The sequence below is a fragment of the Triticum urartu genome, chromosome 5, assembly GCF_003073215.2.
Source record: "Triticum urartu cultivar G1812 chromosome 5, Tu2.1, whole genome shotgun sequence".
NCBI lineage: Eukaryota > Viridiplantae > Streptophyta > Magnoliopsida > Poales > Poaceae > Triticum > Triticum urartu.
This window is the reverse complement of record NC_053026.1, coordinates 55,434,821-55,450,371: the sequence shown is the minus strand read 5'-3', so window position 1 is coordinate 55,450,371 and position 15,551 is coordinate 55,434,821. Positions and strand designations below refer to the sequence as shown.

At 50.5% G+C, this 15,551-nt stretch overlaps 2 protein-coding genes and 1 pseudogene across 2 annotated transcripts; all 3 read left to right on the top strand.

Moving 5' to 3' along the window:
• The first annotated feature begins 215 nt into the window (after nt 1-215).
• Nucleotides 216-3,194, top strand: LOC125507866 (pentatricopeptide repeat-containing protein At3g24000, mitochondrial-like). Its single transcript, XM_048672386.1, is given in 2 exon segments — nt 216-368; nt 370-3,194. Coding segments are annotated over 2 exon segments (1,875 nt in total). The 5' UTR covers nt 216-287; the 3' UTR covers nt 2,164-3,194.
• A 69-nt stretch (nt 3,195-3,263) lies between these two features.
• LOC125555630 lies at nt 3,264-4,131 on the top strand. The gene has a single exon (XM_048718522.1). It carries the CDS (start codon nt 3,315-3,317, stop codon nt 3,762-3,764), a length of 450 nt encoding a protein of 149 aa, XP_048574479.1. The 5' UTR covers nt 3,264-3,314; the 3' UTR covers nt 3,765-4,131.
• Nucleotides 4,132-9,993: 5,862 nt separating this feature from the next.
• Nucleotides 9,994-13,810, top strand: LOC125507865 (annotated as a pseudogene).
• Nucleotides 13,811-15,551: the final 1,741 nt, after the last annotated feature.

Here is a 15,551-nt window from a genome sequence, read left to right as displayed (position 1 = left end):
TGAACAAACAGACTAAAACATCTCTATATACATTCAATTCAGAAAAAAAGTTGAACACTTTTTAGTACTCCCTTTATCTCATAATATAAGATCGTTTTGCAAACTAAAACAGCTTGCAAAACGGTCTTATATTATGGGACGGAGGGAGTATTTGTGAACGGATGGAATAGTAAAAAGAACGAGAATTAGCCAAAATAGAAAATATTTTTTCTCGCTGTATACGGACCCTCGTTCTCGCATTCTCGCGAGCAGAACGTCGGACACCGGCCGCCCCTTTCGCCACCTCCATGAGAAAGCCCCACAAGCTTCTGCCCAACTACCTTCTCCTCTACCGACACACCAGACCCTGCACCTCAACCGCGGCCAACCCCCGTCCCGGCCGCCTCCGCCGTCCTCCGTGACCTCGATCTCCTGGACGCTGGCGAGCTCGCCCCGACCCCGCGCGTTTACCACTCGTTCATAACCGCCTGTACGCAATCCAAGAACCTCGAGGATGCCAGGAAGATCCACGCGCACCTGGCCAGCTCCCGGTTCGCCGGCGACGCCTTCCTCGACAACTCGCTCATCCACCTCTACTGCAAGTGCGGCAGCGTGCTGGAAGCGCGGAAGGTGTTCGACGGAATGCGGAGGAAAGACATGGTCTCCTGGACCTCGCTCATTGCCGGGTACGCGCAGAACGACATGCCGGCGGTGGCCATCAGGCTGCTCCCTGGCATGCTGAAGGGGCGCTTCAGGCCGAACGGGTTCACGTTCGCCAGCCTCCTCAAGGCTGCCGGCGCTTATGCTGACAGTGGCATCGGGAGGCAGATCCATGCTCTTGCTGTGAAGTGTGACTGGCATGAGGACGTCTATGTTGGGAGCGCGCTCCTCGACATGTATGCGCGGTGTGGGAAGATGGACATGGCCACCGCAGTGTTTGACAAACTTGACTCGAAGAATGGGGTTTCTTGGAACGCATTGATCTCCGGGTTTGCGAGGAAGGGTGATGGAGAGACTGCTCTGATGACCTTTGCGGAGATGCTGAGAAATGGGTTTGAAGCGACACATTTTACATACTCCAGTGTCTTCAGTTCTATCGCTCGTTTAGGTGCTCTTGAGCAGGGGAAGTGGGTGCATGCACATGTGATTAAATCTCGGCAGAAACTGACTGCATTTGTTGGAAATACATTGCTTGACATGTATGCAAAATCAGGGAGCATGATTGACGCAAGAAAGGTGTTTGACCGTATGGACAATAAGGATCCAGTTACATGGAACACAATGCTCACAGCATTTGCACAATATGGACTGGGGAAGGAAGCAGTCTCCCATTTTGAGGAGATGAGGAAATCTGGCGTTTACCTGAATCAGATCACCTTCCTTTGCATTTTGACTGCCTGTAGCCATGGAGGACTGGTGAAGGAGGGCAAGCGCTACTTTGAAATGATGAAGGAGTACGATTTAGAACCGGAGATTGATCATTATGTTACGGTTGTTGCTCTTCTGGGCCGAGCTGGTTTCCTAAATTATGCTCTGGTCTTTATATTTAAAATGCCCATGGAGCCAACTGCTGCAGTTTGGGGAGCCTTGCTTGCGGCATGCAGAATGCATAAGAATGCTAAAGTAGGGCAATTTGCAGCTGATCATGTCTTTGAACTTGACCCAGATGATAGTGGTCCACCTGTCCTGTTGTATAACATATATGCTTCCACGGGCCAATGGGATGCTGCAGCCAGAGTGAGGAGGATGATGAAGACAACTGGTGTGAAGAAGGAACCTGCATGCAGTTGGGTTGAGATGGAGAATTCTGTGCACATGTTTGTGGCAAATGATGATACCCATCCACGAGCGGAAGAGATATATAAGATGTGGGGTGAGATAAGCAAGAAGATTAGGAAAGAAGGATATGTTCCTGATATGGATTATGTGCTTCTGCGTGTAGATGACCAAGAGAGGGAGGCAAACCTACAGTACCACAGCGAGAAGCTCGCGCTTGCATTTGCGCTGATCGAAATGCCTGCAGGGGCAACAATTCGCATCATGAAGAATATTAGGATATGTGGGGATTGCCACTCTGCTTTCAAATACATCTCCAAAGTTTTTGGAAGGGAGATTGTTGTGAGGGACACAAATAGATTTCATCATTTCAGTAGTGGATCTTGTTCCTGTGGAGATTACTGGTGATTCTGCCAAGATGTAGTGCGTTTATGAATCTACAAGGCCGTGGGTTGATTCAGTAACAGCCAACAGGAACCTTTTTATGGACTGATAAAGGGCAAACTATTTCTGCTTGATTGTCTCTGTTGACAGAGCAAACAGCAAGCATGCTGCGGCCCTGAAGATCATTTGGCATCCTTCATGAGGGATGGACTCCAGAAGACATGTGCTTTCATCCTTATAACGCAATCACTAAAATTTCGCAGGTTGCTAAAACAGCATCATTGTCTGCATGATTCCTGGGACAAAAGTAGACCTCCATTTGGAGGCACGATCTCCGACTGGAAACACACTTCAGATGGCTTTATTTTCCAGGTAAACATTCCCAACAACCTATCTTGCTCATACGTGCAAATGAATGATAGTCTGCCGATTTCCGGAACCTAATTTCCGCACCTGATAAATTCCAGAGAGAGAACAATTTAGATATCCGTAGTTCTACAAGTGTAAGGCTGGGTGATTTTGCTACATATGCATGGTGTGCATTTCAGGGTATATCGGTTTCAGCTCAGAGCTCACGAAGCGCAATGCACGTTGATTTTGCTAAGCATTGCCCTCTGGGACTGATGATGGCTCTTTTGTAGTCGCTTGCTCGTCGTTCTTTCGGTCCATGCTCCTCGACAAGGAACCCAACACCCCGCCCATGTCGCCAACGGATCCAAGCAAAAACGAACGTTTGTTAAACGAGCACTGCGAGTTACCAGCATGCATTCGTTAGAGTTTCAAAAATAAAGAGCATTCGTTAGAGTTTCAAAAAAAAAATGCATTCGTTGGCATTTTTTTTCCTTCAGCGGGGCATGCACCGGCTGGCAATGCCAGCCCTAGCTGCCCGGGCCGCCTGGGCCTGCCGTGCACGTCTCCATCGGTACATTCTGCATGAACATGATGCATGCTCCCCCACCCTCTCCACCGATCTCCCCGTTATATACTCCCACCACCCCCTTCCCAGGAGCTCGACATCGCGACGTCCACGTACGGGCGCTCTCCTTCGTCGTCTCGATCAGGCCGGCCTCTTCGTGTCTCAGGTGCGTCGCGTGCATGCCGGCCGTCGCCGCCATGCGTATGATATATGATATGGTTTGAAGGTGGGTCGAGGGGCCGGATTGATCAATGTCGACATGCATGTTCCATCTCCCGATGCAGCGCCCTCAGCCTGCATGGATCGGCGGCCGGAGGGCGGCAGGGCGAGGAAACGCGCGCGGGAGGAGCCGGACCAGGCGGCGGACTTCCCCTTCGACGAGGCGGCGGCGGCCACCGACGCCGGGGAGGCGTGGCGGAGGCCGCCGGGCGTGTTCCAGTTCCCCTGGCAGAAGTGCCGCGGCGGGCTCGGCGTGGCCGGCGGCGGCGGCTGGGAGCTGCGGGACGTCTTCTTCCACTCCCTCGTCGACGGCGGCGCCGCTGCCATCGGCGTGCCGGGCGACCGCCTCGTCTCGCCGCCGCCGCCCAGCAAGCAGCGCGCGCTCTTCGACGACGTCGACGCCTGGCTCGCCGCCGCCGACGACGGCGAGGTCGACCCCGTCTGGCGGTCGGCGATCAGGGGCGCCGGGCCCTCCGCGTCGGCGGTGTGACGAGACAGACGATGCATGGCGTGGGCCGTGGAGGGCCCCCGTCGCCGGTGGCCCCGCCTGACATTCAGTGCGCGGCGCCGCCTGGCCCATCGGCCTCGTGAAGCTGGCCTGGCCGCCTGGGTTGGCACGGGCCTGTTGATGATCACGATCAATTTGCTCCTGTATATATGATGATTGCTGCCAATAATTATTTACTCTCTCTTCATTTTTAAGCATCACTTTAATAATCACAAGTGTTGTTTCCAAATAGTTACACATCCTCTCTCAAGCCTCTAGGTAAAAATTTCGAAACCACATACATATCCATCTGAAACCTACTCATTTCCCGTATTTAAATATCATGTTTTAGATGACAGTCTTATTCTCTTTTTTTTGGCAAATAAATTCTTGCATTACTCGAGGTTTAAAGATGTCAGTCTTATCATATGGTTACAATTAGGAAAAAGTTGAATACATCACACATGTTGATAGGTTATTGAAGTGTTTTTTTCGTTGATATATCTCTTGACACTCTGTGGATTTTTTATTATTTGTGTCTAACACAAAAGGCAAAACAAAACAATAGACAAGTAAGCAATACCACAATAGTACTCATGACCTCATTTTTTCTTGGGTGCAATAACATATTTATAGTTGTAGTTTTTAAAGGCTCCATGTCTCAGAGCATAAAATTTAACGATATCCATGAATTATCCTTTTTATAGTTTCTCATCATGTCAAAGTGCCTCAAAACTTCAATTGAGATGGAATGAATAGCGATGAATTTCAAAAAAGAAATTGCAGAAAATCCACACTAATACATTCGCGGCATTCTCCCCCCTTTTGTTGGTCAAACGTCGAATGTATAAGCATGGATTTAGAAAAAAGAAAATTGGAAATATATTACTCTTCGGGATTTTAAAAGTTTGACCATGTCCCTGTACAAAACGATAACTTACAAAATAGTGGATGGGGTAGTTCAGTACGAATGATGGTTATGTTAAAAATCAAAAATCTCATCGATAATGCTTGGTTGGAGGTTGTATCCTCTGCCCATCAGATCAAACCCTGTGATCGATGCTTTTGTGTGTCCTATTAATGTGGATTATTTTAGCCGTCGAGGGCGACGTTCTCGTGGATAGCGAGATGACAGTGATGACTTCATCAATCTTGAAACTCTGCAACTTTGATCCTCGATATGTGTTATGTGAGTATATGTGATGGCGGTGGTGTGTATGTGCGCACTTACGTTGTACTTAATGTTTCTCAATTAAAAAATCTCGTCAATTAAGACACGCAGTCTTGACACGATGCTCATAATGAAAATCTCATCAATTAAGCTACGTGGTCTGGACATCATGCTCCGCCGGCATCTACCAGAGGATTACAAACATGTTCTTTTATCCATGTTGTTGTTTAGTACTACCCCTTGTTAAAACTTGAAGCATACAAATCCACGAAGTTACACTCTCGGACTTAGATAAGGTTTTAGTTAGAACAAACTCAGCTATAAATTCTACTTCATCTTCAATTTGTGGAATGTAACATTTTCCAACTCAATGATTCTACACTGCATTTGCATATAATTATCAAAACCAACTTTTGTTCTTTGTGAGGCTAGCATCATTGGAATTCCATAGAGCAGATGTACGACCGCGGGACAAACGAATGCCGAACCTTTGGTGAAAAGAGCTTGTAAAGGCGCAAAGACAAGAGACCAAAGGCAATCAAACAAAAAAAATTACGAAAGACATGGTGAGTGAACGACCAAAGGGTTTTGGTGGAAATCAGAACCAAAATACACTTGAACAAATCAACAACATATCACAACCTTTTAGTACGGAATTACAAGGAAAAATCACACGAGACATTCTTATATTTAAGGTAGCGCCATCGGTTGTGGATCTGGTCCAATCTTTGATGTGGATGCATCAAAAGAATAATGATATTAAATCAAAAGACACAAGAAGTATCGCAACACCGTCTCACTTCTTCCGTGATTTCGCTGTCTAAAGAGGAGATCATTAGGATGACTCAATGTTCCCCACCATCCACGCCACCCCCACCCCACTGGAACCCCGGTGCCTCATGACATTGTTTCAGATATAGACAAATTCAAATGAATTATACTACTATTTACCAATGCCATATTACGTTGAAATGAGTAATGGCAAGCGTGGGCACGCCGGCCGTGCCCACAGTCCCGGAGCACATTTTCCGGAGAGGTGGCTGTGGGAGGACGGCGGTGGGTGTACACGTTGACAAACTCGTGCGCGACGGCCCACCGGGGTGGTACAAACTCATGTCGCCGGACGCCGGGGTAGCGCGCTGCACGGGTGCATGGCGACTAGGATGATTCTCGGTCGTCCGTGCCCCTTCCCCCCACACACACAGCCCGATCATCATTTGCTGCTTTAAGAAAGCTGATACACACGGTACGTACGGTACTACTACGATGCCATGCGATGTAAGCAACCTTTTTTGCTTTCTGGTGGCCTGCGTCCTCGTTTTGTTCTCACGCTGTCAGCCGCTACGCGCGCCTCACAACGTGCTAATCCGTAATGATTTATTAATGCGCCTTTGTATTTTGATTCAAATTTTGACATTTAATTTAACTATTAAACATAATTTGTATACCCTAAAAATAGTACTATCATTGAAAACCACTTTCACATTTGAATCTGATAATATAAATTTTATGCCATACAACTTATAATTTGTTAGTCAAACCTACGATCAAAGTTGGGCACAAAATACAAAAGGGATCTTTTGTACGTAGGCATGCATCCTCGCTCCCGCTCTATACGAAAAGGCTAGTACATATCTCTAGTACAGATGCTTCATGTTACATCAAAAACTATTTTGAAAATTTTAAATAACACAAAAGAAAAAATATTACTCCCTCTAACCCACCGACTTAGTACAAAATTATAGTAAATCAGCAACAATTAATAAGGATCGAGGGATAGTACTTTTATTATTCCTACATAAATACTACGTAAACGACAATTCATGTAATTAAGCACGAAAATGAACCTGCTGTATATCAGATTGTAACTTACTGATTTGTTTATTGTTTTTTTTCCTTTTGTAACTTACTGATTTGTTTTTCCACACGCTCCAGCAGATTGAAGGACGTTCATATAAAATTATTCATTTTTTTAGCTGCCGGTTATGCCTAGAGCTCTTAAAAGAACGCAAAGCATTAGCTATTTTAAATCTATCTAGGACAAAAAATTTAAACAATTCTGAAATAAAAATATAAGGGCAACTCCAACACGGACCCCTTAGGCCAACTCCACCGCACGACCCTATCCTGTCCGGCTCCGTTCATTTGGGATAAAACGGACAAAGAAGACGGCCCAGCGCGCGGCGGCCCGGACCCATCTTGTTTGTTTTGTGTCCGGGCCGACCCATTTCGAGCGCAAACTTGCACCGGGTTTGGGTCACGACGGACATCAAACGGACGCGCGCCTCGTCCGCGTCAGGGCCGCCTGGCAGGCGGCCACCTACCTCCCACCTGCCCACATAAATGCACACGAGCGGACGGCCCCACCTGTCATCCGCACGTCGAAGGGCCGCGTCCTTCTTTAAGTGGGAAGCGTGGATGGGTCGTCGTCCACACTGCCACACGCCATGCGGCGACCTCCTCGAAACCCGACAGCCCCAGTCCCAAACCCTAGCCAACACCTCGCCGGCCGGCCGCCCGCTGCCATGGGCCGCAAAGGCAAGCACGACCGCGAGGCTGGTTCCTCGTTGGGACGCCGCCGCGGCTCGCCATCGCAACCACGCTGGGCCCCCGCGCCGCCCGCCTTCTCCATCGCACCCACGTCCGCCGGCGAGCGCGACCGGCATTACGTCCGGTCGTCGGTGTGCCGCCGTTATTGGGAGACGAGGACGCCGCTCCCTTGGAGCGACGTCCATCTCCCCAATAACTAGCATCTGTCCGCCGACCGGGTCCCGATCCCGCCGGTCCCGACGAGCGGCCGTGCGCGCGGCAAGGAGATCGAGCGCCGCTGCCGCCTCCTCCCCGACGACCTCTTCTACGACCCCAGGTACGTCCCCGACGTCGGGCTCTGGGACACCTGGTTTCGTGACGAGCACGACACTAGGCGCGCGTCGTTCTTCGCCGGCACCTCGACGGGGCTGCGGCGGCCACGACAGGAGCAGGGGCGTACTCGGGTGCGCGGCATGACGCCCACGCTGTCGCCTTCACCGTCACCGTCGCCACCTCCCCCTCCTCGCATGACAGCGGAGGAGGAGGCCCGTCTCCTGTCGCGTGTCATGGACGACTCCATGAACACGCACGACGAGCGGCAGTGGCACGCCCTGGAGGAGACCATGGCCCTCTCTGCCGCCGAGGACGTCGCCTTCCCGGAGATGGCGGTCGTCACGGAGGAGCCGACGGAGGAGGCGTTGCCGGCCGCGTTCCAGCAGTTGCTGGGCCAGGGGTGGGGCTGGTCCTGCACTGCTCTGGAGATGGCCGCCGGCGTGGGCGTGAACTGGTGCCCCACTCCGCCGCGGTCACCGGAGTGGGAGGCGTCGCCCCGGGAGGAGGTGGTGCAGGCACCTCCGGCCGTCCAGCCAACTCCCGTCTACTACGCACCGCCGCCCCATTTGTGGACGCCGCCGGCCTACGTCGACCTCGTCAGCGACGACGACGACACCGGCGGCCAGTGAAGACGGCGACGGCCACGACACCGACGGGCACGGCAGGAGCGCGCGGGAGGGTTTTTTTATTTTGTTTTTATATGTTAATTATGAAACTGGGCCTTTTAAGTGGCCGTGGAAACTGGGCCGTTTTGTGGCCGACCCCTATATATGTTTTATGTTTTTTTAAATGCGTTTATTTACTTTTTTAGTTATTTCATTCCAGTTTTTATATTTTTTTTATTCACGTCCACCCTGGACACGATTTGGGGTGCGGCCGCGCGGTGGACGCACGCACGCCCCATCTGACAATGCCGGACATGGGTGAACTCATCGGCGCTCTAAAGAGACAAAATCCGGTCAATTCGAACGTCTGTTTGAAGTCGTGCGGTGGAGTTGGCCTTAGACGGACAGGATATCTGTCCGCGAACGACAATGATACGACAAGCGCTACTCAACCTTCTCGCATAGTACATTCCAAACAAGATTTGAACAAACATGTCATAGAAATATTGTTTTCTAGATATTTTTTAATAAACTTGTAATAATGCGTGAAGAAACTTAGTCGGAGACTGGCGAGAGTTTATCGTCGGATTTTATAGAGGATGAAAGGGCCTCGATCCGTGTGGTGTGACATGAATGTGCACTAAACCCAAACGGAGGTTGTACTACGTAAGCATATCCTGGCAGTTGCAACTGCCTGTGCGTAGTACGTAGGAGTAGGATCCACGCACGCACACGGCACGCGCGGGGCCTGCTGCTGGGATGGGCGCACGGCACACGGCTTCGGCGGTCCGTCCGTGCCAGTACTACGCCGCGTGATTCGCAGAGAATGGACGCGCGCACGAGCAGATCTGCAGGCGGATCACCCGGTCGAGGGAGAAAAGCACCAAAGAATGGTGCCGTCTGAATCTTCTGAACGAGAAGCGCGCACTCAAGGATGGATACCTTTCTCATTCTCCTCGTCCAAAATGTCCTCGAAAGACATGCTTAACTCACTGGCGTCACTTTCACCCTTTTTTGTTGTTGTTGTTGAAGAACATTCACCCATTTAATTCGGCCCATCTCCGCCCTAAAAACCCCCCGGTATATCTGTCTGTAGCACCTGTGCGGTCTCATTTACTCGGTCTATCCCCCTCTGCCCGTGTGGCCCGTGATGCCTCTGCTGTCCCGTGCGCCCACAGACCACCGCTCCCATATCCAAACGCCGACTCTGTTTCTCTATGCACAAACGCCGAACCAAATCTGACCAAATGCTTAGCAAATATAGGAGCGGTAAATACGACCTTGTATCTCTGTACCACAGATTATTGTATTATTAGGCTGTATCTCCGTACCGTTGCAAATCTGGAGAGAAACATCTCCATGAAACCCGTCTGCCCCACAGGCCACGGGCCACGGGAATAGAAAATTCGTGCGATCCAGCGCGTGTAAGGCAGGCAAAGGTGCCGGTGGAAAGGAAAGAAACCACTCGAGTCCAAACCGGCGCAGCACGCATCGCACCGCATGGGCCGCGCACCGCTCCCACGTTACCCATCCTGAGCCCTGACTGACTCACTGCCGCCCCGGAATTTCGCGTCCGCCGCGCGTGCCCGACGCCCGAAGCCCCCCGAACCCTCCCCGAAGCCAAGCACCCGCCGCGCCGGAAAGCAAACCCCCCTCGTCCGGCGGCGGCGGTGCAGTGCGCCGTCCGAGGCTCTCCGGCCGCCGGCTGCGGGTGCGGGGCCCACGGACATGGCGGGGGCCGCGCGGGGCCGGCGGTGCCGGGGCGCGGTGCTGCTGCTGCTCGTCGCGTCCGTGCTCGCGCCTCGTGCTCTACGGCCGCTCCCCCGTCCCGTACCTCCCGGACTCCACCGGTACGTGCGGCTCCGGCGCCGGCGGCAATGCGGCGAAGATCCGTTCTTGACTTGATTTGGTTCATGTATTGTCTTGCAGTGGCGAGGGGCGCGTTCGATCGGGGCGACGGGTCCGGCTCCAATCTGGTGTGGCCGCAAATGGCCGCGTCCGAGGTTTCTCTCGCCAAAGGTAGATGCCGCTTTTCCTCCCCCTTTCGTTTTGCTTGCCTAATCTCGGGAAGGCATGAGTTTCACTGACTGTAGATTAGACCGTGAAAATGGTATAGAGATAGATTGAGTCTGTTTTCACCACAGTAAGAACGAATGAACCAACTTCTTGCACTTTTTTTGGTGAAGCAGTCGCCAGTTGAGTCATCCGTGGGTAAACGCATCTGATTTTTGTTGGAACTCTGTGTGAATTGCTTTTTGTAGATTTGACAATTGAGAGGCTAGGGGAGCACAAGAACCGGGTGCTGTCGGCGACTGACGACTGGCAAGCAGTTGAGGTAGCCAGGAGCCATCCATCAGAAAAGAAAATTGATACCTGGGAGGACCCTGTGTCGCGAGATGCTGATCAGGTGGTTGCTGTGGGAAATGACAGTGCTCAGTCTACACAGGATGGCATGATAAAGGAAGTTGTTAGCACCGACGGACGAGCAGATGGATTTCGTGATCCCGGCGATAGCAGGGTAGCTGAAGAGCAGGACGGACAAGGGATGGATGAAAAAGAGTTGCAGGATGCAACTGAGCTAGAGCACAAAGATGGATCTGGCGCATCTGAGAATAACATTGCTGGAACAGATACTGCTGGAAATCTGACATCGTCTTTGAATAAGGTAAAAAGTTATTAGAGAAGCCCTTTCCCTTTCTAAGGGAGGGGTATATTTCTGGAAGACTGAATCCCCTTCTAAGGGGGTAAATTAGTGGAAGACTGAATCATGGATACAGACCTGCCTGACATGTCTGGGTCATCTTACCTAAATGTAGGACGCAAAACTAACCTATGACTGAACCTTGCAGCACATCTATATTACTACTCAGTACCTAAGCTCATACTCATCGTATGAAGGTAAAATATTTGTGCACTGAATGAACTGGAATGGAGGTGATATTGTTTATTGTAAAAATCAAATTTATTCTATGACTACTCCCAAAGACATTGCAGCCATCTTAATGGATTGGCAAATATATGCCTATTATTTCCATTCCCATTTTGCAATGTTACTGTTTTGTGGTCTGTTTCTTACCTTTTTGTGAACATTAGGACTAGAACACTGAGTGACGAGCGATTAGAAGTCCTGAAAGTCTACTCTTATATTTTACACCATGTTGATAGTTATGTTTACACTGTAGCTTGTTTATTCAGTCACAACAGAGCATGTTATGTGTTCTGCCAGTTACCATCTTTCAGGGTTGTTCTAACAGCTAGTGTTTTAATTGTCCAGGAAAGCATTGCTGATACATCATCTGATCAAACTACACATGCTAGTGCCAATGCTGATCTCGCCACATTAGTGAGTAGCACTGATCATTCCGCAACTTCCCCAGATGCTACAATCCGCATCATCAAGGATCAATTGATAAGAGCAAAGACATATCTTGGTGTTCTAGCTTCTAGAGGAAATCATGGTACCGCCAAGGAGTTACGTGCACGAATGAAGGATATCCAACGAGCACTTGGTGGTGCAACCGATGATGGGATGCTTCCTCAGAAGTACTTTCTCTTTCACTGTACTACTGAATTTCCATTGTCATTATTGGTGTCTTGTACTTTGTATTGCGGTAATTATCTCTGAACTTACAAAACTTTCGGTTGCATGAAGTGTCCATGGCAAAATAAAAGCGATGGAGCAGACGCTGGGTAGGATCAAGAGAATGCATGATGGTTGCTCAGGTGCTGTGAACAGGCTCCGTACAAGCCTTCACTCAACAGAGGAGCGTCTTCAATCTCACAGAAAAGATGCCAACTATCTAGCTCAACTAGCAGCAAAATCTTTACCCAAAGGACTCCATTGTCTCCCATTGCGGCTTACAAATGAATATTATTCCAGCAACTCCAACAATAAGGATTTTCCAAATACGGAAAAGTTGGAAGACCCTCAACTCCATCACTATGCTGTTTTCTCAGATAATGTATTGGCTGCTGCAGTGGTTGTGAACTCCACTCTTGTTCATGCTAAGGTATTACCACTTGGTCAATGAGATAGCTAGCCAGGCAGCTGATTAATGATTGTGAACCGACTTCTGTTTTCTATTACCTCTGTACCAAATTGCCTGTCTTGAATTTTTCTAGATATGGATGTATCTAACACTATAATGTATCTATCAATCTCACTGTATTTAAGTTTGTACCTAAATCACTAATATGTACTCAATACTCTGTTCTGCAGAAACCAGCAAACCATGTCTTCCACATTGTGACAGATAGGCTTAACTACGCTGCAATGAAGATGTGGTTCTTGGCTAATCCCTTGGGTGAAGCTGCGGTTCAGGTTCAGAACATTGAAGAGTTTACCTGGCTGAACTCAAGCTACAGCCCAGTTCTGAAGCAGTTGGAATCCAGTTCGATGATTGATTACTATTTCGGGAGTGGGAAGGCTAGGCCGGGTGAAAATCCCAAATTCCGGAACCCAAAATACCTGTCGATTCTCAATCATCTGAGGTTCTATCTCCCTGAGATATTCCCGAAGCTTAACAAGGTGTTATTTCTAGACGATGATACCGTGGTGCAGCAGGACCTAAGTGCGCTTTGGTCGATAGATCTCAAAGGCAAGGTCAATGGTGCTGTTGAGACCTGTGGAGAGAGCTTCCACAGGTTTGATAAATACCTCAACTTCTCCAATCCTCTAATTGCCAGCAATTTTAATCCACACGCTTGCGGTTGGGCATATGGCATGAACATGTTTGATTTGTCGGAGTGGAGAAAGCAAAACATCACCGACGTCTACCACACCTGGCAGAACCTGGTGAGTTTATGAACTTATGAACAACATACTCCATTATAAAAAAGAGTCTTCACCGAGAGCTGAGGAGAGTTTATCCTGTAATAAGCTTTCAGCTATTCTGTCCTATTTTGATCTACAAGGAAATCCCTGTACTTGACCGAAACTGTCATCTCCCCATTCTTCAGTGGTATTTGACCCATGACTTATCTCATTTGTGCAGAATGAAGACAGGCTACTATGGAAGCTAGGCAGCCTCCCTGCAGGCCTTGTGACGTTCTGGAACCGCACTTTCCCCCTCGATCGCTCGTGGCATCTATTGGGGCTCGGGTACAACCCAAACGTCAACGAGAAGGAGATCAGGCGGGCATCCGTCATTCACTACAATGGGAACCTGAAACCCTGGCTTGAGATCGGACTGTCGAAATACCGAAAATACTGGTCGCGGCATGTCAATTACGATCAAGTGTTCATACGGGAGTGCAATATAAACCCCTGAGTGGCAAACACGCTTCATGTATGGTTTCGTTATTCTTTTTTCGCTTGCTATAGGTTAATTCTTTATGCTCTAGGTTTTGTAAGATATCTAGAGCATCTACTATTGTTTTTCAGTGGTAAAGGTGCCCGTTCCTCCTATGTATGACTAACTGTAAAAGTGCCAGCTATTTAGTGGTAGGCTTTAGAACCAGACAGACACACGCTCCAGTTAAGAGCCACGTAGGCTATATATTGCGTTTTTATACTTGCTGACGCGGATGTAACAAGATGGTAGAAAAACTGTGCCCAGTTCCTGCATACTGCAATGCAAGTGTAGTCAGTTTTTTTTTTTTTTTGAAAGTAGTCAGTTCGTTCTCTGTTCTGCCGCCACACATGAAATTTCGAAGTGGTTGCTGTGCTTATGTCGATCAGTTAAATTATCATAATAATCCACACGAAGTTTACAAACCCAGGCTGCAAACGACAGCTCCCAATGGACCGTTCAGAATGTGATCAAATCCAACAGAAAACGAGGTAATCCAATGGATGCCTTATCTTAACAAGATACTGTGGGCCTTAACTTGAAGATGACCCCTAATCCCAACAGAATTCCTTATCCAATCTCTACTTAGCCGGCGATTAGTTGAGATTCGTTTCCCCGATCCTCATGCACGGGCATCATATCATATGCCTATATATACGCGCTCTTTGCTGATCCTTGTGAAGTTTCGCAACGTACGCACATCATTCTGATCTGTTTAACTCTGCTCACCGTTCACGATGGCGAGAGCGCTCCTGGAGTCCGCGGGCGGCGCGGCGGCGGCGGCGGCGTGGGGTTTCCTGCCGCCGTGGCTCGCGGCGCTCGGCATGGTCGTGGCGTCGGTCTGGGCCGTCTCGTTCGCCGTGTTCCTCTGCGGCCGCAGCAGCTCGCGCGACGACGCCCCCAAGAAGAAGCCCGCCCCTGCTGCCCCGGCCCCGAAGGCGACCAGCTCCGTGAGTGTCGCCCCGGCCCCGAAGACGAGCGCGCCCGCGAGTGTCGCCACGGTCCCGATGGCGAGCCGACCCGCGAGTGTCGCCGCGGCCCCGAAGGCGAGCACGCCCGTGACTGTGGCCACGGCACCGAAGGCGAGCACGCCCGCGAGTGTCGCCGCGGCCCCGATGGAGAGCCGGCCCGCGAGTGTCGCCGCGGTCCCGATGACGAGCACACCCGCGAGTGTCGCCACGGCTCCGGTTGCGAGCCGACCCGCGAGTGTCGCCACGGCAGCGAAGGCGAGGACGCCCGTGAGTGTCGCCACGGACGCGACGTCGAGATGGCCCGTGAGTGTCGCCACGGCACCGATGGCGAGCCGACCCGCGAGTGTCGCCACGGCAGCGAAGGTGAGCAGGCCGGCGATCTTCGCGCCCACCACGGTGAGCTCGTCGAGGTCCGGGAGCACGGTGGTGGACACGACGGGGTGGTACGGAGCCGCGTACGCCTCCGGTGGATGCCGTGGCCACGGCCACGGCCACTGCCATGGGCAAGGTGGTGGTGGTGGCTGCGGCGGCGGCGGAGGTGGTGGCGGCGGTGGCGGCGGTGGCTGCGGCGGCGGCGGAGGTGGTGGTGGCGGCGGCGGCGGTGGCTGCGGCGGCTGCTAAAGTTCTGGTTGATTCTTCGGTCTTGTGGTGGCATGCATGCAAGGCGTATTAATGGCTGCTTGCATGCGTGGTGGTTATCTTTTTTTTTTAAGATTCGGCAACCTTTATTAAACAATAATCATATCAGTTACAAGGAAGGGGAATAAGAAAACAGGAGGTTTATCTCGTCACTCTCCAGAAAAATTTCCTCTGTAACTAGCCCAAGCAAGCTCATGCGCTGCCGCATTACCTTCCCGAGCACAATGAACAACAGTCTAGTCGTATTAGTT